This window comes from Meleagris gallopavo, chromosome 6 (genome assembly GCF_000146605.3).
Source record: "Meleagris gallopavo isolate NT-WF06-2002-E0010 breed Aviagen turkey brand Nicholas breeding stock chromosome 6, Turkey_5.1, whole genome shotgun sequence".
Taxonomy (NCBI): Eukaryota; Metazoa; Chordata; class Aves; order Galliformes; family Phasianidae; genus Meleagris; species Meleagris gallopavo.
Window position 1 is genome coordinate 6,178,042 of NC_015016.2, and position 26,341 is coordinate 6,204,382.

At 44.6% G+C, this 26,341-nt stretch overlaps 2 protein-coding genes across 2 annotated transcripts in view; both read right to left on the bottom strand.

Moving 5' to 3' along the window:
* Positions 1-276: 276 nt before the first annotated feature.
* CRYGN (crystallin gamma N) lies at positions 277-7,100 on the bottom strand. The gene is made up of 4 exons (XM_003206946.4): positions 5,230-7,100; positions 4,514-4,762; positions 4,010-4,155; positions 277-563 (listed from the first exon to the last, which is right to left on the bottom strand). The coding sequence occupies exons 1-4, from the start codon at positions 5,248-5,250 to the stop codon at positions 431-433; spliced, it is 549 nt and encodes a 182-aa protein (XP_003206994.1). The 5' UTR covers positions 5,251-7,100; the 3' UTR covers positions 277-430.
* A 142-nt stretch (positions 7,101-7,242) lies between these two features.
* Positions 7,243-26,341, bottom strand: part of RHEB (Ras homolog, mTORC1 binding) — a 31,283-nt gene continuing 12,184 nt past the window's right edge. The window contains 7 exon segments of the mRNA XM_031553844.1: positions 7,243-7,776; positions 12,199-12,280; positions 12,766-12,813; positions 12,914-12,970; positions 16,764-16,846; positions 19,720-19,787; positions 25,067-25,138. Coding sequence (XP_031409704.1) covers positions 7,684-7,776; positions 12,199-12,280; positions 12,766-12,813; positions 12,914-12,970; positions 16,764-16,846; positions 19,720-19,787; positions 25,067-25,138 — 503 coding nt within the window. The 3' untranslated portion in view covers positions 7,243-7,683.

The following is a 26,341-nucleotide window of genomic DNA, read 5'->3' on the forward strand; positions in this document are numbered from 1 at the left end:
CAGTTCAGGCTTCCCAGGGCTCCATCCAACCTGGCCCTGAGCACCTCCAGGGATGGGGCACCTACAGCTCTCTGGGCAGCAGTGCCAGTGCATCCCTACCTGCAACGAGAAGAATTTCTTCCTAATGCCCATCTCAGACTGGGAGGGCTGTTGGGAGCTTTCCCAGGTCTTTTTCTCACCACCAGCTATGGGAGAAGATGTGTCCCATCACTCCCTATGAATCGTTGCACCATAGAAAAGTAAAATCACAGCACATAACCTTAGAAACGCTGAGCATATCCATTCCCTCCCGAACTCATGCAATCGACAGAAACAAATTTACTTAGAGCCAAAATTTGATGTCGAACAGTTTATTCCATGGGTCAATGAGTTGAAGAGTTGACACCCAGCCCAGCAGCCCAGCAGCCCAGCTCTGATGGCGTGGTCTCAGCTAGTAGTTGATGACCCTCCGGACGGACTGGACGTTTGCACTGAAGCCCTGCCATGCTCGGAAGTTGCTGAACTCGCCCCGCTCCACCACATACATGCGGCCACGATAGTTGGGCTCCTCGTAAAGCACCCACCTGAGCAAGAAGGAAAGATTAATGGTGTCCCCATGGCTGGGTGATGCCAGCCCCAAAGCCCAGACCAGCAGCTTCCCCCTTCATGCTGCTGTAAGGATGGTGTGTTTATGGTGGGACGTGACCTTGCTGATCTTCACGACACACAACAGAAACAAATTCGCAGCACTGGTGACAGAGCACTGGAACAGACTGCCCAGGAAAGCTGTGGAGTCTCCATCTTCGGAGATATTCAAGACCTTTCCTTTGTAACCTACTGTAGGAAACCTGTTTTAGTGAGGAATTGGACAGGATGATCTCCAGAGGTCCCTTCCAACCCCTATGATTCTATGGTTCTGTGATTCTATGATTTGGCAGTGCTACAGAAGGATGTGAGTCCCCTCAGCCCCATTCTGGACTAAAAGCAGAAATGTACTCGCTGCAACACATGAAATGCATTTTACCTCCTAGAAGTGAGTCTTTAGCCATGAGGGAAACCATACCTTTATCTGTACTTAATACATCCTCTCTTTTTCCAGCAATTCTCAACAACCTTTCTGATATTTCCTAGCAGGGACAGATTTGGGTTCTGTTTTATTCCCCTTATCTCTTATCTCAGCAGCTCATGTTGTTGCTCTTCTCTCTCTTCAACCCCTTAATATGCACTGTGCCATGGTCTCAATGCAGCAACAGCCACCAGCTCTGTCCTCTGTTCACATCTCCCATGCTTGTTAACCAGGCTTTGCCATTGCTGACACTTTCACATTCAGGTTTCACTGCTGAACTTTTCATCTCTGCCTCGTTCTTCTCTCCCCAAATCAGAGGTCACTGTTACTCGCCCCACCTATGGGCTCAGCAATGACAGCAGAGCACGACTTTAATCTCCCAAATTATCCCAAATCAGTTGAGTTTTGTGGCTCATCTCTCACCAGACATCCAGCAGTGACAATTTGGTTAGGACCTACTGCTTGTGGGAGGAATTCCTTTAAGCACAGCACGGGGCAATGACTGCTGCAGGGTCAGCCAACAGCTGGCGAGTTCAGATCAGCCTGACCCAGAGCAAAAAGCTGCATCTGTAGGAAAAAACATTCATTTGTAAAGCCAACCACCGTGAGCACTAGAATACAAAAGCTGGGAGCATTCAGCTGAGCCACCCCAAGGACTGCTGGCTGTGTTTGGGTTGGTGTGCACTATTGGGATGCCTCCAGGTGGGTCTCAGCTCCATCTGTCCGCACAGCACCGGCTGCCTGCCTGGTCCCACTGCGCTGCTGGCACAGCTGCGGTCTGCAAGCATGCAGCATTGCCAAAGAGTGCTCGGCCAAGCAGCTGGCTCTGGGGTGTTTCCTACAAATGAACAAGCTCGTCCTCCAGTACTTTTTGCAGCCAGTTTCTATCCAAAAGGAGATGACAAAGCCATGCAGAGGCTTTCCTCCAGGCTCGCTTCGCAGTGCTGCTCACACGGCTGCAGGGCAGGGTGCCCCAGATCTCTGTGCCCTCGTCGTGTATCCCAATGTGCACTCTTGGAGAGGTTGCTGAGCTCTTCACATTAATTAAGAGCGATGTACAACATCATTATCCTCCTCTGAACACACCCCAGCCTTGTGCATAATGCACACATGGATTTCTTCCTTTTCTACCCCATCCCATCAACTTATTTCTCTGCGTATGGAACAGAATCATAGGCCAAGTTGGAAGGGACCCATCAGGATCACTTGCTCCTCCACCTAGGGGAAAGCTGTGAAAAAAAGGAAGCACAAAGAACACCAGAAAGATGGGACTGAGGCATATTGGCCACACAAGGTGATGAGTGAGGACTTACGTGCTTACTTAGCCCTTCCTTTATTTCATAGCATCGCAGAATCATTTGAGTTGGAAGAGATCTTTCAAGGTCATCTGCTCCAACTCCCCTGCAATGAACAAGGACAGCACCAGCCTCTCTGCTGTGGAAGGGCCATCATCATGGTGGGATGTGCTGTGTTGGTTCATCTGGTGATGGATCCTGAGGAAAGCTGGATGGCCAAAGACACTTCCCATTGAGCAGGTGCAGCTAAAGGGACAGAGACACCTCAGAACTGCCCCACAACAGCACTTCCATTTGAGAACTGCTTTCACGGCTTCATCAGCACCATTTCTGTCTGCTTGTCCTCAATCTCAAAAGAAAAGCTCTATGGCATGCAATGCCAAAGGCACAGAAAGCCTTTGAAAAGTCGCATCATGTGAACATAAGCAGGCAAACGTCTACACACACGTGTGAGGGAGAGAAAGCTTTGTGGCCCTTATTGGAAGGAGGGGGAAATCAATCTGAAAAATTCAAGTGCTTGAAAGTTTCTGGGCAGCATCCCAATTTCTCCGACTCCAGTCTCTGCTACAGGGACATGTGTGGTGAATCATTGGTCCCCAAACTCTCATGGGCTCTTGGCATTATGGCACTGGTCCTCCCCATGGTGCAGGGCCCCTGCTGGGCTCTGGCTGCTCTTCCCTCGAGAGCTCCTTGGTGGTTATAAACCAACTCTGTGTATCCATCAGTGGGCAATGAAGACGTCTGGTGTTCCAGAACCATGGAACTGTGGCACTGAGGGACGTGGTTATCGGGCATGGTGGGATGGAGTTGGACTCGGTGATTTTTTCCAGCCATAATGATTCTGTGATTCTATGATTCTAAGTCTGGTTTGTTTTTTTTTCTCTTTCTTTTTTCTTTTTATGAAATGGAAAGGTCTTCTGTTGAATCAAAAAAAGCTCCACATTATACCCGGTGTCAGGGTGTTGCAGTCTTGGAGTGCAGCACAGTTCTTCCTGTTCCGCAATGCCCAGCATCACATGAGATGTGCAAATCCAGCCTAGGACAGGCGAAATGTAATGGCACTGGGGAATTTTGCCACCCAACAGCTGGAACAAGGCAGAGCTGCTGACCTGCAGAAGTGTTCGGGAATTCCGTGGGGCAGAAGGATGGGGCAATACATCCACAAAGCAGCTTCACAAGGCACCAAAATCCCCACAGGGGGATCCCAGCATCCCACCTCCTCACCACAGCAGCTGCTGTTGTCTTTAAGAAAAACGATTTAATGTGAAGGCGAGGTGTTGCTGCCTCACGTTTGCTGTCCAAGGAGGAGGTTTGTGGTGTTGCAGGAAGCCCTGGGGAAGCCACTTAAAAAACGAAAGTCCTGACTGTGGTGCCCAGCGGGTTTCACGTGGGTTTTAAAGAGGTGTTTGGAAAAACACAAGGAAATGTGAAAGGAAAGAGAAAAAGGGAAGGGATGGGCCGAGTGTTGGGTTGCACACCTCTTGAATGCGTCTCCAAGTTCATGTAGCTTGTGCTCAGCTGCTACCCTCCTGAAATAACACCCTACTAGAGCTGCTCTCATTCCGCACTCAATATCAGAAGCACCAAAATCCCCGGTGTAACCACAGCCTTGGCCAGGCTTGTAGGCTCCCCCAGGCCCCATTAGCTGTAGGACACAGTGGATACTCACGCGCCATCACCGTACACCCTCACGGCATTGACGTGGGGCTGCTCCCAGCCCCGGCCCTGCAGACAAGAGCAGTCCTCAGTGAGCTCCATGCTGCGGCCTCCAAAGCAGCTCCCTTCAAACAGCTGGATGCGGTAGTGCTGCCCGTGCTGGGGACAAGGGGGCTGAGTCAGTAACAACATCAAAAATAAAAGCCACAGAGAATTATAACCCCCAGAGCCCTCGCTGATATCCCCTGGGGAAATGAGAAGGCATGAGAAGCTGCGGTCTGAGCATCAGGGCGCATCCCATAGCAGAGGGATCAGCACCAGGAGACCCATGTGCTTCAGCCCAGCTTAAGAGACCTCAGTCCAACCCTGGCACCCCCAGGGATGCACACTCCCGTTCCCCCACAAGCATCCCCTGCCTCTTTTGAAAACCACTGCAACAACCCCGTTCCCATCAATGCCATTGTGTTTTACACCCGGAATCCTATCCCCACCCCCTGGGGCAATCAGAGCTGCTCACCATGCCCACAGGTCTGCAGGAGCCCATGCGGTCGCCGCGGCCGTTCCAGCTCTGCCAGTGTGGGTATTCGCCGTGCTCCAGCACAAACTGCTGCCCATGCAGCTCAGGGTGGTCAAAGCAGACCCAGGCCCCGCTCTGCACGCGGATGGAGTTGACACGGTTGGGGAAGCCTCGCTGCTGGAAGCTGCTGCAGGTGCTGCACACCTCCAGCTTCCTGCCTGAGAAGCATTTCCCTTCGTAGAAGGTGATCTGGGGTGGGGAGGAGAGGGGGATGGAGGTGAGGATCTCAGTTGCGAAGCAATGGGAACCTCTCACCAGTGCCTCATTTTGGGGTCAGCTTGGTTTTCAGCCTCTTTCCTAGCATGCAACCATCCCCTTACAAGCATTCTGGTGAGGCATTGGCACAGGTTACACAGAGAGGCAGTGGGTGCCCCATCCTTGGAGACACCCGAGGTCAGGCTGGACGGGGCTCTGAATGGACCTCTAGGTGTCCGTGTTCAGCACAGGGGGGTTTGACCAGATGGCCCTTAAGAGTCCCATCCAACTGAAATCATTCTGTGGTTTCCAGCATGAAGATTCAAACACAAAGCCCTACTTCCAAACGCACTCCCATCCCTGCACCCTCCCCATCCCTGCTGCACTGAATCTGCACCTGAGTGGGACATCACCCAACCCTCACCCCACAGCAGCCCGTCCCAGCGTGAGGCCGTACTTACTTTTCCTGAGTACTGAGACATTTCCTGATGGCTGCTCTCCAGGACTGTAAATCAGAAGCTGACCCAACCCTGCAGCACGCGAGGCTGCCCCGCTATATATGGGCCAGGCAGTGGGGCTGCTGCCACGGGGCTTTTGGGACAAAGCAGTGGGAGCTGGGGCTTTGCACAGCTGTGCTTAGTTGGCAGAATGGGGCCCAGGGCTGCTGAGCACAGGGTTTTGATTGGGGACAGGCAGTGAAACAATAGATTTGCTTGGCAGGGTTTTGGATGATTAGTGGTGCACGTTTGCTGCTACTTTTGGAATGATTTCTTTTTTACATGATTATTTGGAATAGACAGTAATAAGAAGGCAGAGCGGCTGCCTCAAAGCCCACCCAGTTACCATCCCTGCCATGGACTGCCTGCCCATCACCAGCTCAGGCTGCCCAGGGCCCTGTCCAACCTGGCCCTGAGCACCTCCAGGGATGGAGCACCCACAGCTCTCTGGGCAGCAATGCCAGTCAGTGTTGCTGATGCTCAGTTGTGCCTTCCCCATTCTCATGGATTGAAGACACCTCTGCAAGGGTCTCTGCCTCTCCCCAGCAGCGAGAGAGAGAGAGATGCTGACCTCATTAGAAGAGGTTGTGAGGTTTACCCAGCATCAGCAGTGTGTTCAGAGGATGAGCAGTGCTGATTGCACAAGGACTAATTAGACCCTGTTGATTTATTAGACCCTGTTGATATCTCCTTGCAAGGCCAGAGCCCAGTGGCATTAATTAGCAGCATGAGCCCAGCAGGTCCTCGTGGATCAGTGCCTGCAGCACCTGCATGGGGCACAGTGACACAGGTGGGATCTCAGCCAACCCAGAGAACTTGCCATTTCCTTCCTGATTTCCCTTACAAGCTGTGCATCACTTAGCAGAGCTCTTGGGAACCCCTGATGGGATCAGGGCAGCTGCCACATTATGCTCCCTGAATTCCAGACAAGATAGAAGCAAGAACTCTGTCTATATACGTAACATTGGGCTTCCAAGGGCACCAACCCCCTTCAGGGCTCTCATGTTGGAGAGCCAAACCCATGAAACACTTCAGTAAGCAGAAAGGAGCGAGGCTACCCAGGATCCTCACTGCTGGAAGGTGCCTTCCACACACTTATCGTCCTTGGGTTCCACTGAAGGTCAGGTTCTGAATCCTGAAAGTAAAGTTTTTCTACAAATACTAATTGTTCAGACAATTAACAGTCTGAGGACAACCCACAGAGATGAGACTTGTCACATCTGCATCATTTAGCACAGACTAAAAAGCAAAAGCTAAGTCTGGTTGCAGAACCACTGCAAGTATCCCTTCCATTTTATTCCTGCCAAGAATTAAACTTTTCAATGGACTCAAGAAAACACCTCATTTAATAAACCTTTCCCTAAATCAGCATCTTCTACACAAAGTAGGCCAACTGCACTTTTTTTTCCTCTCAAATACCAAGTTCAAGTAGTCTAATTCCAGACTGAAGAAGCTGCCCAAGACAGCACTGGGAACAGGCTCAGGAGAAAGGCCAGGTGCTGGGAGCCCACACGAGCTGGATGCACCAGTACAGAAATGCATGATAAGCAACTCACATCTATTTGTTCCACGTGCAATTTATTTTAAACAACACTTTTGTTTTCTTAGCAAGTTTAACTTGGCTAAATCCATTCCAACCCCAGTGCACAGCTGCATGTCAGCCTGTTCCTTGGAACAGATGTGTGCCCTTCAGCCTGCAGCTCTCATGGTCACACAGAGGAACAAGCAGTGCTGTTTGACAAAATCCAGCTGCTCCTTCCACACCTTGCCCTGACACCCTTACAAAGGTGTCCCTTGCATCTCCTTTCTATAACCAGCACAAAATCCAGCTGAGTTATCCAGGCACCTTGGAATTCCAGCAGTACAAGTGGTTGGGATTTCCTCCTAAGCCACTGCACGCTCCTCTTAAGGCCAACAGGTGAACATCTCACACAGAAGCTGGCATAGGGCAACCACCAAAAAGTTATAAGGAGAACATGAAGGTTTGCAGCTATTTTATTTACAAGTATACATTTAACACAAAGAAACACTGATATCCAAGCCTAGTTAATAGTAGTGTAACAATATGCATCATTTTGATGATTATTCTAACCAACAAACTACACTGAAAAATTAATGCCAGTAAAATTCTTGGTCATAATATTAAGAAATACAATATATAAATTGAAAATATGATTGCTTAAAATTTGAAAATGGAAGTGAAGCCATTTGCACAGGAGTCAGAGTTTAACATAATCTGAAGGGAAAGGCTCCAAACCAACTGTGTATCTCTCAGGTTAACAGAAGAAAAAAACCACAAAAATTAAAAAATTAAAAAAAAAAAAAAAAAAGAAAGCATAGTTTATCCTTGAAGATAAAGGGCAGTTTTGCTTCTTCAGGTAGAATGTATTCCCATTGTTTTCAGGCTTTGCAGTGGAATTACATTACTGAGCATGAAGACTTCCCTTGTGAAGCTGCCCCATCGATTTTTTCTGCCTCCAAAATTATCCTCTTAAAAACATCAACGGCGGTCTGCAAAGAGAGAGCACACGGTGAGCAGCAGGCAGTGCCAGCCTCAACGGAGCGTTCCTCAGCACCTTCACCCACTACACCAACACAAAATGCATTCCCTCCAAAGGGAAGGCAGCAGATGCTGTTAGGCTGGGAGTCGCCTGCTGACAACGGCCCTCCACGATCCAAACAGGATCTGAACGACGTGTCCATGCTTTCCCTTCAATCTCATTTGATGAGACAGGACCACAGCTGCTAGCAAACTGCTTCCACTGACGAAGAGTCTCCCTTAGTCAAAAATAGGTGGCATACTGATTTACAAATAGGTGATGTACTGATTTACAAATACACTGTTACTGATATTTCATTGCTTACAGCTGACATTCTAATGCACCAATTCTTTATATTCCTGCTTGAAAGCACCTACTATAAAAACCCACGCTTTATTCCAACAACCAAGCAGCTATATATTCACTGTCAAAGCCACGCTGTTGGGAACGCTGAGATGTAGGAGTTCACAGGGCTGCTAATTCATTTCACAGAGAACATACATTCAGTGAGAAGCTTTAATCAGTGCCCTGCAGTTAACCCGTAGGAACTTGTAATTCAGCCCAAATATGCTGAAGGATTTTAGAATGAGCTTTTAAGCAACGCAGGAAACTGTTTTGCAACAAGGAATAAAGAACGCAGCCAGACTTTCTATGCATCTGTCTGCGTATGGTGCAGTTACAGGATGTGGGTCACATCTAGCCTACAGAAAACCATCTGCCTCTCTTCTACCACCTTCCCTTGAGGAAGTGAAAGAGATGCCAGGCAAGGCAATGGTGCTGCTGTGTGCGAGGCACCAGGAGGCTCAGTGCTCCTGCACACGCACACCCGTGGATGCCAAAGGAACAGAGCCCAGGAGGTGCACAAATGGGAAGGTCTGAAGCCCTAAACCCAGCCCACAGCTGCTACTCAGCTCAGTGCTGCTTTCCAAACACAACTGCTTGGTGATTTTGGAGAGGAAATTCTCTGCCGCTCGTGCTACTGGTTGTTCTTGGCACAGAACTGGGCAAAGGAACTTGAACAATAGTCAGGTAAGGAAGAGCATTTCCCCTTCCCCCAAATGCTCTCCCAGGGAAAGCTCTCCCAGATTTCTGAGGGAGGGGAGATGGGGAAGATCCCAAGCCCCTCTGAGCATCCTCACGTATTGCACCTTTCAGGCTGGGATATGCAACTACTGAGAAAGCAGAAACATCCCAGAACTCATTTTTAGGAGAGCTGTTTTGGTGAGAAGTGGATTTTTTTTTATTTTTTTTTATTTTTTTTTACTACTTCCTTCCCCCTTCTAAAATAAGCCCTTCTAATGAATTCTGTGTAAGTGGATGGACACATGAATGCTCATTACTCTCTGCCTTCAAGCAGGTTTAGGGACCAATCTGGGTTCTGGCTGTATTTCACACCATTAGCAATTTATTGTGCTGGGATTAAAGACAAAGCACTGCACTATGGCTTAGGGGAAACGAAGTAACAAATCCCCAAGAAAAGCCTGAATGAAGCTCCTGAAGTTAGCCCCATAGATACACAGCACTTCAACACATCCAGAAATAATTAAGCAGCTTGAGAAAACACAACAAGCACATCTAGGGCCCAGAGAAGGGATTTAATACCTGAACTCAGCTTCAGGTCATAGCTCAACATGATTCCGTGTGTCTCATATTTTGCTTACAAGATACACGATGTCCTTAAACATTTCCAGCTTGAAATTGACTTTTAGAATGAACCAAAAAAAGCCCCAAAATACCCAAAATTCTTTTTGTAGGAAGCATTCACCCAATCTGGCTGATGATCTCCAACCAAGACTTAATTTAACTGGCATCTTTTCCTGGGCATCCAGCCCCAGAATTGCCCTCTCAAAGTCCAGGGATCTCCCCAGGTGCCCAATATGATACACAAGCTCCAAAGCCTCAGCAGGCCACCAAAATCTAGAAGAAAGGACACAAAGCCTAAAGGAGATCAGACATGAGGCACTCTTACCAGCCCCTACCACTTACCTTCATGTCAGCTTAAGATCTCTGAATAGACGGGAAGTGGGAGAGACAAAGCCACACCATTTCATCAGTATGGCATCTTCTGACAACTCCCAGCAGAACAGGCCTGGTTGGATTAAGTTCATCTGCACAACCATTTGAGTTGCCTGCTGCAGCAGGGATTTGTTCCTAGGACTCCCACAGATGCTCCAAATAGTTTTTGGGTTTTTTTGGGCAAAGCAGGAAGGGAGATGAGTCAGTGCTTTCCCACCTCCTTTCATAGAGAGAGAGAAGCCTCTGCTAGAACTTCTAACAGGGAATGCCTCCTCTCCTTTTAGAGTTTAATTAAATTCCTTGCTAAGAGCTGCTATAAAGGACAGACCATGTAGGTCAAACTGGAATCAGCCTACAGTCTCTCTGTAGGCTGCCCCATGTACCAAACCAATTTCAGACCAGCACACCAGAGACTGTCATACTCTAGCTCCACATCCACCAAAACTAGACAGATTTCAGAGACAAGACTTCTCTTACCCCTAGAACCTCACAGCTTCAGGCCTTACACTTTGCCTTCCAAGCTCAATCATCCACCTCCTTCAGCATCTGCCTGCAGGAACATGAAGAGAGCTGCCCCACTCTGGGCTCCATTATGCTTTCTTGCATATGTCCCAGCATCCAGAGGGAGCCCATCAGATGCCCACAAAGCAACACACCGCCTCCTGAACATCTCAGGTCAGCCAGTTTCTAGGTGTATTACACACAAGGCATGACCTTACTGCTTACTGTAATGTCCACAGCAAGGAGGAGTTCTGTCCCAGCACCAGTTCCCCATACGAATTTCAGCTAGAAGCTAACTTAATGCAGATACTCTGAGACCAAGGGACAGGCACAGATACATGGCAGTCAATGGGACTTTGTTAGCACAGCAATTTAATATGCAAGGCATGCCAAGCATCATATAAAGCTTGTAGCTTCTTTGCATAAATATACACAGCTTTCTTTTTTTTTTCTCTTTGAACCAAGACAATACACAATGCAAACTTCACAAGAGTTATTAGTAAGATATTCTCTAAGATATGAATTACTACACTGTTACACATTGTGAACTACGTCCAAAAAAAAAGGACAAACAATGGCTCTGCCTATTCCAGAAGTACTGAGTTGTTTGAAAATAAATAAATAATCTCATTCTTTTAACTGGTGTATTCCTTAGGCTGGCAATTTAGTTTCTGCAGGTACGCATCTGAGGCTCTCCAGAAGTAGAGAAGATATTAAGAAACTGCATGCTTTTATCACAGCCAGTTCTGACATGGTTAGTGCAACTCTTAGCCAGAAACAGAAGTACTTAGAAACTAATTCCATTCGTGGAGAAAAAAAACCTGCAAGTTTCCTGCCAGGGAAAATCCAACCTTACTCAAGTGTCTGCTACCAGTAGAGCTACAAGTTATCAGTCAGCAGCTGCTTGTTTTGCAGCTGAAAATGGGGAAAAGAAAGGCTGCTCATGCAGATGCTGCCCCAGCTATGGGACTGCCCTTCTGATTCTGCTGCTGAGAACACCGAAGGATGTGACTGTATTAGGTTAAATATGAGACAATGTAAACACTTGTGCTAAGGACAGATTTCTCTAAACACAGCCTGCCAGTGCCCCTGTGACCCCGCCATACATTCACACCTGCAAGAAGCAACAGTACTGACTTTGGCAAGACCAACAGAAAAAAAAAAAAGCAACACAAAATAAGTTAGAAAGGCTGACACCCTCAACCTATAGATGCTTTTAATTACTTCAAGCTCAAACCAGTAGGTTCTTGTAGCTTAAATACTCAAGTGTAGGGCATCAAATCAGTGACAAAGTGTTATGATAAGTCACAAGGAACAAGTTCAAATTCCAGAATATACTGAGAAGGTGTTTTGAAGGAATTTAAAGCAACTTCACTACAGCTATAACACAACAATGTCTGCCTGCCTCTGCTCTGGTCTAACATTTTTCTCATTAGTTCTGTGCCCATAAAACTATTATTCCCCCCACTAGACAGACCAAGTCCTGCTTAGCACCTTAAAACATGAGGTTCATTCCCTTACTCCAACTCACCCCCCTGAAGCAACAAGGAGCTCCCTATTCAAGGTCACTGCAGATCACAGATCCGCCCCACACACAGCAGAGATGCAAGTTTGAGTTTGCCACCAACTGTTCTGTTTTGTTCAGCAAAGCTTAACTTTCAGTTCTCCATTTCACCCTTTAACTTACACTTGCATCAAAAAGCATATATATGTATATATATATGTGTAAACCTGAATGCAGACACCCATTTTGTTTCCAGCCATCTACACAAACTATCTGTACAGGACGTGCAGATATTCAGCTTCCTTTATTAAGTGAAACTATGAGACATTCCATAGCATTCCTATTTGAATAAGCGAATCTTAAATCTGTTACCTGATTTTCTTTAGCAGAAGATTCCAAGAAAGCTGCATTCCAGGATTCTGCTAAAGCTTTCCCTTCTTCATAGCTGATCACCCTGGCAAAAGAGAGGAAAGCGTGTTTCTTTATAACTCACAGAAGGACTGAAGCTTCAGGAATGTCCCCACACAGTACTGAAGCACTGAAGGCATATAAAACATTTTGAAAGGCCAAACAATTGCTATTCGCTGCTGTCAAATTCACTGCTGGGCCAAGTAGAACTTCCATGTGACCCAGAAGAGAGCAATTGTCCCAAATCTGACTTGTTTCCCTAAGCTGCAGCATCATCTCATGTCTTAGAGTGGTAAAAAAAGATACATCTTTCCTTGTCTTGAAAGAAATGTTGATTCTTGCTAAAAGCTTCCAAAAAAACATTACAACAGAAGCTGCTAGCACACATTCTGGACACAATTCCTTGCTGGTACCTTTGTTGTAACCTCTATTTTGATTTTAGTCATGGAAAGCCAAGAACAAAACTGGCCATGGCAGCCACAGGAATGCTGGCTGCTGCCTTGCATTTCCCACATACTGGAGTTCACATACCGTTCCATATGCAGGTCTTTTTTATTTCCAACCAGCATAATGGGTATTCTGTGAAAGAAAGTTCAGAACTTCAGAATAGTTATAGTATACTGAACAAAGTATTAGCAACATGCCTGCAGTGAAATGAGATGAAAGTGTCACTACTTACTGGACTTTTCCCACCATATCCAATAACTTGCCATGGATAACTTTTATCACTTCAAAACTGCAAAATAAAGGGATGAAGTCACACATGCACTCCAATGCTTATCCTTAATACCCAATCAATACACAAGCAATTAAATGCATATGTAGATTGCTGTGTTAAAAATTACGTATAGTGACAGAACTACAAAGATGCTGAAGTGTTACTGGTTTGTGTACAACAGACAAAATGATCCCAGAGGCAGCAGCAAACAGTACTTTGCACATGGTTACAGCCCACCCAGTTCTGATACTTGCACAAATAAACAATGTTACCCAGGACAGGTGCAGTAACACATAAAAAGCCCCCATGCCCCCCCCCGGAATCTGGTTTGCATTCACAATAAGAAATTCAGCTACTAGAGTCTGACACACCTGGATGAGCATGTCAAATTAAAGCAGAGTTTCAAAGGAATAGCATTCAGTTAAGCACAATCCAACAAGAAGGAATGCATAACTTTTAATAAATCTTAACTCATATAGAGTTCTTTGAATTTCGTTTTGGCATTCTGTGAAAACCAAGAGGAGGCTGAGTTCCTATTTCTTAGGGATAATGAAGAACCTGATGGGCAAAGCAGTGGTTGTTGAGGCACCTGACAGCTCACCTGCTGCCCACGTGATGTTTGCATGACTGGAGATAAGAAACAGCACTGCACAACACTGTGAGGCCTGAAACCCCACGTCTGACTTTAATACTTTTGAGAACAAGCTATCAACAGAGTGAAAGAGCAGATGATGTGCTCTTCTGATTACACTGGAAAAAAGATGCTGGTGCATGAAGTGCACACCTGAGCTTTAAGAGAGGTGAAGGTTCACAGACCCAACACACAGCTACACAAGAAGAAAAGGGTCTTCACTTTGGACTGTGCTTAAATTAGAATTGAAGCTCTTACAAACGGGGCAGCACTCCAATGTGCATCCAAGCTCTGAGTTCTCAAAGAACTGGTGTCTGAAAGCACTACTCAGGCTGCTGGGACTCCTTAAAGCTTCTCACTTCTGAGCAATAAACAATATTGTGGTTCAGAAGGATTTTGTGTCAAGGAGGTCTGTTTGCATTATTTCAGCAACAGCTTTACAGACTGAGCAGAACTCAATACTTCCATGTTGAGCTAGTAGGTTTAGTATATCCTGTTCAGAAATTGTGTACAAAAAGAAGTAACTCAGTCCAGCACATCTTGCTGTTACTGACTCAAATTCAATACTACAGACTACGTAAATGTGGAATCAATGGAAGGATTTAAGGGCTATGAAGAGCTTATGCTAAAAAGGTAGAAGAGAAATTCTGGGCTTGAGAACTGGTCTTGGACTTTCAGCAGAGTATCTCAGAAGTAAGAGTTAAATGGTGTTGAGCTGTGACCAAGTGCAGAGGCAACATTACAAGGAGAATCAGATGACCCTGAAAACTGAAGGAGAAATCATTCAAAATAATTCTGATACAGACCACAGAACTGTTTCTCAGCCTGAAGCAAGAGGAGAGATGTAGCATACTAGCCACAGGATGACTGAGTCACCAATGTAACACAATCACTTTCTTTCTACTACTAGGTAAGCTGCTGCCAGTGTAGCCAGAAAAGCACTGCACCACTGCACAGCACAGTGCATGCCCCCACCTGTGGTTCCAACTTGTGCTGCCCAGTTCTCAGTTTCTGCTCATCTAGAGCTCAATTTTTAGCAAAATAGACCAAGGATTAACAGCTGATCTTTATTAATAGATCAAGGTGAAAACCAAAAGGGAAGGCTATTTAAATTCCCACGATTCTGGCACAGAAACAAGCTGGTAAGAACTACCCAGAATGAAACTTGATTGACTGGATCAATTTCATTAATTTGGAAAGCTTTGTCAAACACAAGACTAGAAGGAGGAAAGGCACAAATTAGAACCCTTGTCAACAAATCCCACCCCCCTCCAAAAAAGAAAACAAACACCAAACCAACATCACACCAAGTCATGAAACAGCAAGAGGTCTGCAGACCATAAGAGGTCCTTTCCAGTTCTGTTAAGCAAACAGGATTACAGGAAAACAGTGTGAAACACAACCTGAAGGATTACTAGCTGTGCTATACAAGATCATGGAACATAGCATGATACAAATTTGGAATTTAATTAAGCTGAACTAGAGCAAAAGCCTTCCAGTAGCCCTGCAGCTGAGAGTCTGGGAATATTAGAAATGTAGGGCATCAGCTTTCACTTGAGCCCCATTATAAACTTCCCAGTGGAGATCAGCAGGGAAGATAATTTTAAGAGGACATTTCTATTTAGTTTGATGTCAAAGCTCCCACTCAGTTGGATCAGTTCTCCGATCGATACACACACTTCAACAGAAACTGAGACATGTGATTGCCTGGAAAAGACATCTAAGCTACCAGAGTGCAGTGGAAGATCTTTACTGTTGCCTTAACATCATCTTGATACTGAACTTAGATAAGAAACTGAACAAGAAAGGATCATCAATACTTTGAAATTTTTGAAAAAAAAGCAAGAATTGGGATTAAGTTGATCAAGAATCAAATACTGAACAACGCGAATTTCTTCTGAGGACTGGGAATATTAATCCAACTTTATACAGGTCACTCAGCACCAACAATAGATCTCGGATTAAAGGAGGGAGAAAAAAAGAAGGAAAAAAGTAGTTTCTTAAGGCACACATGAAAGCCTCACATCTGCTGTAGTTCCCCCAAAACACACGTGCTTTCTGTTCACTACTTCAAAACGACTGATGAAAACCAAGAATGAAGAACTCCAAGAATGAAGAACTGAAAATGTGCTCAACATTAAAGAACTTAGAAGCAGCACATCCATTTTCTGAGAAGCACAGAAGAGCCAACAAGAAAGCTGTTTCACCTGCAGTTCATGAAGATCTTACTGAAAGACACTCAAGATGACTTTTTCCTGCTTCAGAGAAAAAGACATGGAATGCTTCAGCGCTTGTCAAAAGCTGATCAGCTTACAAGTACAAGGGAAGCAGTACTTTTCTTCCATCTGAAGTGAAAGGCTTCAGGTCTTAACATCACTTTCAACAAATGAAAAAATAAAAGAGGATTATTTTGGCTGAAGATGCTGTACAGTATTAGAAAACTAAGAGTGATTCAAGGTTAACCTGTACTTAAATCAAGTAACCAAAGGGAAAGGATAAAATAACAGAAGATGACAATACCTTAAAAAAGGTTGAGACACTTCTAAGTGCTTCTCCAGCTATGATGGAGCCTGTCCTCATCTGAGAGCTGACTATGGTTAGCAGTGAGGACAAGACAGAAACTCTGGAAAATCTCAAAGAAGAGATTTGCTGTAGCATAGCAAAACTGAGCCTACAGGCCAGAAGTCTCATATTGCTGCTTGTGTCAAAGTTTTTGATGGTTAACCAGAACGAGTCAGGATGGGAAACCAAAGGAGTCTCAGTACTGCAACAAGCTGCTATGCTGAGGGACAGATGAACACCTAGCTTGGCTCTTCATATAAACGTGCAGTGCCCTTGTGGTTCATGCTGATCTCCATCTTTGCCTCTTATGCTACAGCACAAAGCCTGTTTGTTCCTGGGACCGGTCTATGTGCTTTCACTTACACTCAATCACTGGAGCTCAGCACTGCCCCATTTCTCACACAAGTACCTCCTGCTTCGGTCTGCAAAGTGCTTGGGACATTTGGATCTGAGGGGAAAATTCTGAAGAAGCCATTCTTTTGTATTTCAATTACATTTCTAAGGCAAAGAGACTGAAGGGATTACACACACGTAAAGAAAAATAAAGCAGAGGCAGAAGCTGAGCTGATATGTCTGTGGCTAACATGTGAAGCAGGAGAACACAACAGACTTTGTTACCTTTTTATTGACGTGACTGAATAAACAAGAATGTAGCCATTGATGTCTATGGAGTATGTCTGAGGAAATATGGAGTATTCATCCTGTAGAAGGAATATTGCAATTGCATTATTTATTGCCAATGCTGAGAGCTGGATGCTAGCAGATCAGTAGCAGCCATCGGTCACGTTTGTAGAATATTTTTGTGTAATTCTGAGAATTAGGTTTCTTCATCATAATGCTTGGTGTGGAATCTTTACCCAGTTAAGAGAAAGCAAAGCAAGCTTGGGGCACCAGCTTAGTTAGCCTGTTAGTCTGTATACTCTACAACTTAATCTACAGCTTTTTCTCTTTATTCCCTCTAAGACTACGGATCAGCTAAAGCTATCCCCAATCCTCTTACCCTGCTCAGTTATCAGTTTACCCTAGCACAAAGCATCCACTCTGTCCTACCACTAATTAGCAGTTATGCCTCTTACCTTGCTAGTGATACATTTCCATCACATCCCAAATTTCAGCAGCTGCAGACAGGATCCAGCAGTTCCACATTTCAAGGGGCGCTGACTACAACTAACTTACCCATGGGCTCTGTTAGGCAGCTGTGACATACCAAACTAACTAATGCTCATCACAGATGCAAGAACTGTAGTCATTAGTCGCTTTATGGCAACCAGAAGTTTCCATTATATGGCAGTTGTTTAATAAAAAATAAAAAGCCACCAAAGCAATAACACCACCAGCACTGAGCAGCATAAAAAAACCAACCCAGGCAATAAATCTCTAAATTTACAATGCCTGTAAAAATGCAAATGGACAACTCAGGAACTGAAACAGATTGACAGAATGCAGAAAACACAACACTAATACCAAGAATTTCACGTTATACACTGAAATAGAAACATTCTAATAGAAGTTCCCAGGTAACATTTGCATTTTGACAAGAGCCATACATCTTACTGTACGAGCTCTCCATTTTTTAAGCTTGTGTTTCTTAGGATGTTAATTTTAGCTGAAGATACATAACCTCCCTGTATACTGTCATGACTGAACAGATGGAGCGGTGCAATCATGCAGCTTAAATCTAGACAGCTAACAGAAAGCAAACTTCCTTAATAGGCAAATGCCAAAAAATCCCCACAACTTTTCATAAATCAACTTCCCAGATTCTGCCAAAAAAGTTTGAAAGAACGACACTTGCACATGATGCCCTTATTTGCCTTCAATGCTACACACTGAGGGCAACCCTCCCCCATCTCTGCTTAAATGCCAAGCTGCCCTCTCTGCTGGCTGTGTAATCCCAGTGTCAACACAGAGATGTGAGCTGGCCTGCAAGTAAAACAGGTGAAAGTGCAGCTCCGCAGCTATTTGCCTTTATCTGCAATTACTCAGGATTGCCACAGTTTGAATTCAGGTTCAGATAAGATTTGTTGTTACATCCTGTTCTCAGGTCCCACAGTGAGCCTCCTCTTACCTCCACCATGTAAACCTGAACATGCAACTGTGAGAGGTAAAGAGGCACAAGACAGAAAATAAGTACCAAGAAAACTACTTTTTAGCTTGTCATAAAAGAAAAAAAAAAAGACCATTAAGCTTCCTGGAACTTGGGGATCAAATTAAGAGCTTTGCCAAGTGACAAAACAAGCAGAGCTGTAACTTTTCAAGTTTTCAAGTGCATGATATAAATCTGCAACATAATCTTTGCTATATGCATACGTAAGGATGCTCTATGAATCATTAAGCAAGACTGAACTGAGAGAAATTTGTTCAAACCACACCTTCCATAACTCAACATTATCTCTCCCTCTAACCCTGTGAGCCACAACTCAAAGTTCAAGTCATTCACGGGAAGAATTTCCAAGGTTGGAAATAACCAGAGACTGGGAAAAAGACTAGCTGTGCAATTCTATTTAATTTCCATTTCCCAAACAACGTATTTATGACCCCAGTATGTGTGGTCAATGCTGTTACTAAACCCTCTGACTGACTACCTGTAGATCTAGTGCTGCTGATTAGCACCACAAGCTGACAGCATATAATTATGGCACACAGTTATTCTTACATCATGTAGCTCTCTTTGAAGGTGATCAAATAGTCCTAGAAGGTCACAGCCCTGAATACTCTCCCAGCTATGAGCAAATGTCCTGCAGCTTTCATGTCTAAAGCATTGCCTGTGTACTTCACTGGCTGCTTAACGTTAACAGTTTGGGAAAACCCAAAGGCACAATACCAGAACTCATTCAGAAAGTTAAGAGCACGCAAACAGGAAGATGGTAAGGGATTTAGCAGTCCCTTTTTTAAGCACAGCCCTTCAAGAGACAGAGCACTCCCGTGTATGGAGCACACACTCACCTGCAGGTCCTGCCAAGCATCCCTGTGTAATTAGCGCCTCTATTTTATGAAGCTACTGATCACGCCACAGACATTTGTTTACCATCTCCTTCTGCATTCCCCCTCATTACATCAAGCTCAGAAGGATGCATGCATGAACCTTCACTTACTTAGCAATGTAAACAAACTGCAGGAGTTTCTTTGCAGCCTGGTGAGCACTACCTATGCGTGTTACTGTCTACTCTGCCTGACTATTTCATGAATACAAACCAAGGTGCTGGAGCACAGAAACTGAAGAAAGTCAAGAAAAACTTCTGCATTGTTTACTGAATTGGCATTTTCCAATTAATGAAGACTACCAGACCATAAGTATCAAGCAGATTACTTAAGAACTTCGGTACACTGAAGTTAAGGCACCTCTTTCTTTGCTTTTTTAGGCATGTGTACCTTAAGCACTAGGTACTGTTTCAATTTCAATAGAAAAAGTACATAAACACTATGCAAACATTGTTTAGGGGGAACAAAATAAAGTAGAATCATTTAAATTGAGCTTCAGCTTTGAACACATGGTCATAACCAGGGTAGCTCTTCCCAAGCACCAATGTCTGTCGTGTTAACTCCAAAGATGCAAAGGGAGAAAGGTACTTACCTGGCCAGCAGTGTCAACCAGCTGAAGGTGATATTCTTGGCCATTTACAGTGATCAGTTTTGTAAAAGCTAGAATAAAACACAGCAGATACACATTTCAGAATGATGAACAAAGGAAGGACCAGAAGTCCTCTCTGCCACTGCTAGCTGAAGGGTTAAGAAAAAAACCACGTTCGCTACAGGCTTTAAGGTAGAAGGCTGCATCAGGTTGCTGTGCTTTTAACTCGAGTACTATAGGCACTGAAACTTAGAAATTGACTTTAAAATTTCAAATTTCAGAAGATTCTTACAACGTGTTTTGTTTTTTCCTTTAGAGCTACTTAGAAACAAAGAGTAAAAAGGCTCTACTACTACACATCATTTCAAAGAGACTTGCAAGCATCTGTAATTTGTGGTTAACACGAGACACAAATGCAATTAACGTTAAAGCTAACTTTGAACTTCACATAGGTTATTTCCCCCAGTTTCCAAGCAGTTTAGCAAGATCGATTTCCTGGATACCAATACCACGAGATGAATGATCTGGATTTACAAAAACCTCTTTGGGGCTAAGATACACACACAGGCTAACTGAAGAACATGCTAAACCTAAATAATGAGAATTTAGCTGAAGCTCCCCACAGTACTTGCGCATTTGCCGTGGCTACCAGTCTGTTCAGTCCTTAGGGAGTACATTCAGTCCCTACGAGACAAGAACTGCTGCTCTTCCCAAGGTTTATGAAATGCCAACACGCTGCAAGCTGAGGAACCTTTCTCAGTGTCTGCATTATGCAACTGCAAAAGCAAACCGTGTCAGAGCTCGTGGAGCACAACGTGCTGCTGAGTACCACGCATACCAACCAGAGCACGCAAGCTGAGCTTCGGGGCTTCATGTTGCCCTCAGCCTGAGATCATGGGGCAGCACACACATCTTGGTTACGTGTGTGCTGTATACAGGTGAAGGCAGTTTTCCCAGCTGCTAATGGTCAGGGGAAGTCATTTCGTTCCTCACGATGATTACTGGGGAAATAGCCAGCACTGCAGTGCTGTGCTGACCACATCTCAGACTGTTCATCCTCAAGCTGCAGCAGAGCTGACTCCTCTCCATCCAGCTGTGCAGTCCTCCATCCAGCTGTGCTAGCTAGCTTCTGCTCACACCTCCTGATTCTTGCACAGGGTCTCCTTGAAGCTGAGCTCCACCAGCTTTCCTCCTGCCCCCAGTGCTTGCTGCTCTGTCACACCTCCACAACACATTACCTCAAGTCACTGGGCCAGCTCCACGCTGAAGACAGCCAAAACTCTTGGATTCAGCCCGCCTAAGTCACTCAAAGCGTGCTCATGAAAAGGAGCAACTGAAACAGAACAAAGCCACATTCTGCTGTTTGGAACAGGCTGCCCAGGGAGGTGGGGGAGTCCTTGAAGGTGTTCCAAAACCATGGAGATGTGGCACTGTGGGCATGGGTTGGGCATGGTGATCTTAGCATGTCTTTTCCAACCTTAATGATTTTAATGATTCTATAAGGCAAGTGTCTACATGAACAGCACAGAGCAGCCACACAGTTTCCATTACAGTAGCAACACGTGGAGTGTGAATGAAGCCTCACATAGAGCTCCTACCAACCATACCCCATCTGTCCCAGCACTACAGCTGTGTTAGCACCTGTGCCTGCACACTGCAGTCAGCGAGCTGCTGGCACCGCTGCACAAGGTTGTAAGGTTATGAAGCAAGAATGCACAATAGCTTTTTGGCTGATACAAATTCTTGTTTGAACAGATGTTAACATGCAGGGCTGCTGTATGCAGCATCAGTGCTTCAAACATGAAGGAGACACAGTGCATTACAGGTGCCTGGCCACAGCACCATCCAGACTCCCGACAACTCCCATCTACATCAAAGCGCTCTGCAATCAAAGTAGGTACAAGAGCCTCATGAAGTTAATATTTAAAAAGGGACAGGGACACATGGCAGCTCTTCTAGAAGCCCAGAATAGACCAAGCAGAAACACCATCACCATTGGTACCGAGCAATGGGTGGCAGAGCAGGGAAGGGAAGCTGTGGGGCAGTCACTGCAGGCTGGGCAAGGAGCTGCCAGCTCGGAGCAGGGACCCCAAGCACCAGGAGAGCCTCCTCCTTTGGCACAAACCCACTCTGATGCAGTTGTAATTGCACAGCACAGCCCCAGCAGCTGCTACAGCCAAGAAGCAGCGTGACTTGCACAGCAACTCCATGGGCTGCTGAGTACTGCTTCCCTAAGATCAGGTATATATTTCAGTGACACAAATATGAATGAGAAGATTTGCAAATGCCACTCAAATGGCAGCTGTTGTGAAAACAAGCCACTGTGGTAAGGATTCAGAACCAGGCACACAAACACAGACCTTCAGACCAACAGTGCTACTGAGCAGAGATAGGGGAGCAGTATAAAACCTTTGCCAGAGCTACTGAACAGTAAATATGACCTCCTCATAAGGGCACATCAGTTACCACCTTCCACATCCCTTTCTGACTGTCTTCAGCCCAAGTCAATGCCCATCACCAGGACAGCTTTTGCAGCAGGTGTGTAACACAGCAGAGCTAAAGCCCCACGCCCAGCCCTGGAGAACACTGCTCAGCAGCAGCTTCCAAGCACAAGTGCTGTCACCCTTGCAGGGCAGTTGGCTTCACACACATGGGAGAAGCTGAGCCTTAAGGATGCCTTTAGCCAACCATCTGAACTTACATGCATTGCCTTCACAAGCACTGGCGTGCCTTCAGCCCCCTTCCCTTTCTAATACCCTTAGAATGATAACTGTACCAAAAAAACTGGAGCTGTGTGCACATCCTCATTTTCTATTCCTTCTGACTTGAGTTCCAAATTAAGATTCTTAGGCTTATCCCAGCTTAAAAGTTCCAAATTGCTCTGTTTTTCCAGACTGAGGAAGTCTGTGTCCACGCAGCTCAGTGTCCACGCAGGCTGCTTCCATGCACTCCTACTCTGCAATGGCTTTGCTTCTCTTGCCACCATTTCCCAAGTGATTGTCCCACTGGTTTCTCCACCCTGCTGCCTCACTAACAGCCACCCATCACAGCGTCACTCTTGTTAGGACATTAGGAAGAGGAAATTCTACTTTGTTAAGCAATTAACTCACCATCACTGCTGCCACAAAATGCCATGAGTTACCCTTCCAGATGCACAAGTTTACTGGAAGCAACTGAATTCAACGTGCTTATTAGCTTAGATAAACTAACTTTTCTGGTTTTAACATAATAGAAGCAAAGGAAAATGTAGCACTGAAAAAGTGCTGACTTTTCTGTACATTAAGTGAAACTTGATGCAGCTCATTTTCCCTGTGCCCCTTCCAAAGAAGGTAGAGGTTTTTTCCACTGGAAAACAAAGCCACTAGAATACTCAGTCACATCCTTTTAGTTCAAGTCTTATGTTTTACACTTGTTCCTAGGAAAAAGCTCAGCTATAGTTTCCTTCCTATGCAATTTAATTTTAAACTCAATTTTTCATGCAAGTTACATTATTTGAAGACAAAAATTACAAAGACTAAGTTACCATTGGTACTACAGTTTTCTAGCCATTCATCAGTGCTGATAATACTTTGATGATTTGTCAATTGCAATTTTTCTGAGATAAAACAGGGCCAGGCCATCCTTTAGCCTATACTTATTTTTTATTTCAAGTGCTGTACCACTAGTGTACACCCAATCCCTATATGAAAGTTAAAAGTGTGACAACCTGCCTTAAACCACTGCTAAAAGTCCTGGATGCCCAGGCTGGATGTGGCTCTGGGCAGCCTGGGCTGCTGGTTGGCAACCCTGCACACAGGAGGGTTGAAACTAGATGATCATTGTGGTCCTTTTCAACCCAGGCCATTCTAGGATTCCATGAAAAATGCAGCATTCTCAACAGACTCTTCTAAAGGAACCTGGATTCTTGAACTCCTTTTTGCATTGTTAACCAGATTCAAAATCACAAGTGAGTAAAACACTAGAAATTGGTTACACTGATTGTGTCTTACAACTCTGGTCAGGCTCAAAAGCATATAGCTGGAGATGTCAAAAGACTTGAGCCATCAAGAGTCTGCATTCATAAAAAGCACGGAAAAAAAATGAAGACAGACCATTCAGAAGAATGGTTTTATACTAGGCTTCCTGCTGTTTTGATCCCCAGGGCACATCTTCTAGGTCTCATCCCTACTCCCCAGCAACACATCCTGATAGAAGAAGGGCCCTTCAGTTCTACCTTTCAGAAAGCAACTTTCTCTAGCTATGCCACAGATCACAAGGCTTCCAGCAAAATAATAATGTTGCTTGTTTTCCATACAAAGGAGTCACACAAAATGATGACATTTTCAGGATGCCCCCTGTTCAATATGCATGGCCACAACACACTTAATATTAAGTGAGTAGTGCTAAGTAAGAGCCAAATACGTGCAGAATTCACCCACAAATGAATCATCCACACATAAATAATGAAGCCCAGTGGAAAACAAAGATTCTAACCAAATCCAGGTAGAAAGTAAATCTGTATGAGGTGTTTTAAAATGAGTACACGTAGTTAAATGCTGCCAGTGATAGTGCACAGCTGGAGAGCACCAATTACAGACAATATATTTCTGTGGACAAGAGTTTGTAAAGGGTGAAACAAGTTGGTCTTGTAGCAACGTGCCAAAATCCTAAACCAAGACATGCAGGCACTCCCCACACTTTAGAGACAGCCTCTCACTCCCTGTCTCTTTAAGTCGCTCCCATGTATCTACAGAAATCTAGAAGTTTACTTTAAATACTTTGCATTTGTAAAGTGCAGACAATGAAAAGTTACCTGACCCAAGAGATGTTAAAATGGTGGCCCTGCATACAGCAGGGGGGCTGGAGCTTGATGATTTCTGAGGTCCCTTCCAACCCAAGCCATTCTATGATTCTATGATAAGATTTAAAATAATGAAATCTAATGTATGAGACACCTTGTTTGATGCACCTCAAAACAAGCCTTGTTTATAATTCTAATAAAACACTACATCATAATAGTGTTTGGACATTCATAATGGTCTATCAGATCATTTCGGTCAAAGGAGCAAATTAACCAGTTTGATTTGCTAAAGCAAAGCAAAAGATTCTTCAAAAAGTAGTATCTGAGGTTCACTTCCATCCAGTAAAATAATCCTGAGTGCTGATGGCCACTAACTGCTAATTATTATGATATAAATCAAAAACCTCGTTCTGCTGATTACTTTATTCCAACTTCCAGACAGGGGCTCAACATCCAATGTATTTACCTGTTGAAGTAATAAGCTGCAATGTTACTGTGTAAGTGATAATACCAACAATGACTTCTGATACAGTTAGTTACAGAAGAGCAGCTTATCAGTTATGTACTTACTGTTCTCTATGGTTGGATCATAGGAATCAACAAACTGTCCTTCCACAAACTGAATCGTCAGTGAAGATTTTCCTGCAAAGCAAGAAAAAGACAATTGGTATTAAAATAAGTCTTCAAGCTGTCACCCCCTTATACCTGGTAGCAGGCAGAGCAACACTTTTAGATGAGCCAGTATGAGCAGTGTGGTGCACGTAAACTACAGATGACAAGTGACCTATTTTAGAATTACATCCCTAAATTTAGCAACTGGGTCTCCTGAACTTTTATCAGAAATAGTGCAAAAGCTACTCAGAGTGTGTTCTGCTTTGGTTCTAATGCAGATCCAATAGCACTATTTAAATGCCTCCTCCAGTTTAAAACTAATTAAAAGCTGCAGAGCCAAACCCTCACAGAACTAAATTCAGTGAGTTGTTCTGCTTGGAAGGTTTGTCCATCCAGAAGCAAGGAAAACTAGACATCATTTTCAGTCACTGCACAGAAAACAAGGCCTTCAGACAGAACCAAATCAGTCTTGAAAGATTTTGCAAGATGGTAAATGAAAGTGAGTCACATATATTGACTGTATGAAGCAACTTTAAAGCTCTGGAAAGAAAAGACTTTTCAAAGCTTTACCATAACCTTAACACGATTTCCATTACAGCACATCTCCCACATTTGGGAACCTACCAGATCCTATTACATGCTGTTTACTGGATAAATATACCCTTATAAAGAGTGCCAAGTGTGTTAGCTGCTTTTGGATGTGTACATGCTCTGTACTCCTTCATACTCCCATCAGCAAGAAACAGAAACAAAGTATGACCTCAAGTTAGAATTTAGAATCATGATCATCCTGCTCGGAGGGAGTACTTCAACGACATCATAAAGAACAGATATTTGGGACAAACTAGTTTATGGTAAAACTGGTTTCCCATATTTAACTGCTTTTGATACCGTTGTCCACTGGCAGTGCTTTGACAATGCTATGTTAATACACTGCAGTGGAAAAAGTTCATTCAAAAAACCAGCACACAACATTCTGAAAGTTGCTTTATTTAAAATCGAGTTCCTAGATACCTGGATATCTAGATACCTTAGATATATAGAACAGAAAAGCACAGATGACTGCCCAACGCTTCTCCCCCTAAGAGAGATCCTGAACTGAAAGCCATCGTCTGCTGCTGCCTGTGCTAAGTTTGGAAACAGAGCCCTAGGAAGGAGTCAGAGCCAACAGACAGTGCTGCATTTAACATCCAGCTGTATTAATTACTGCTTTCCTCCCAGCACTGAAAAAGA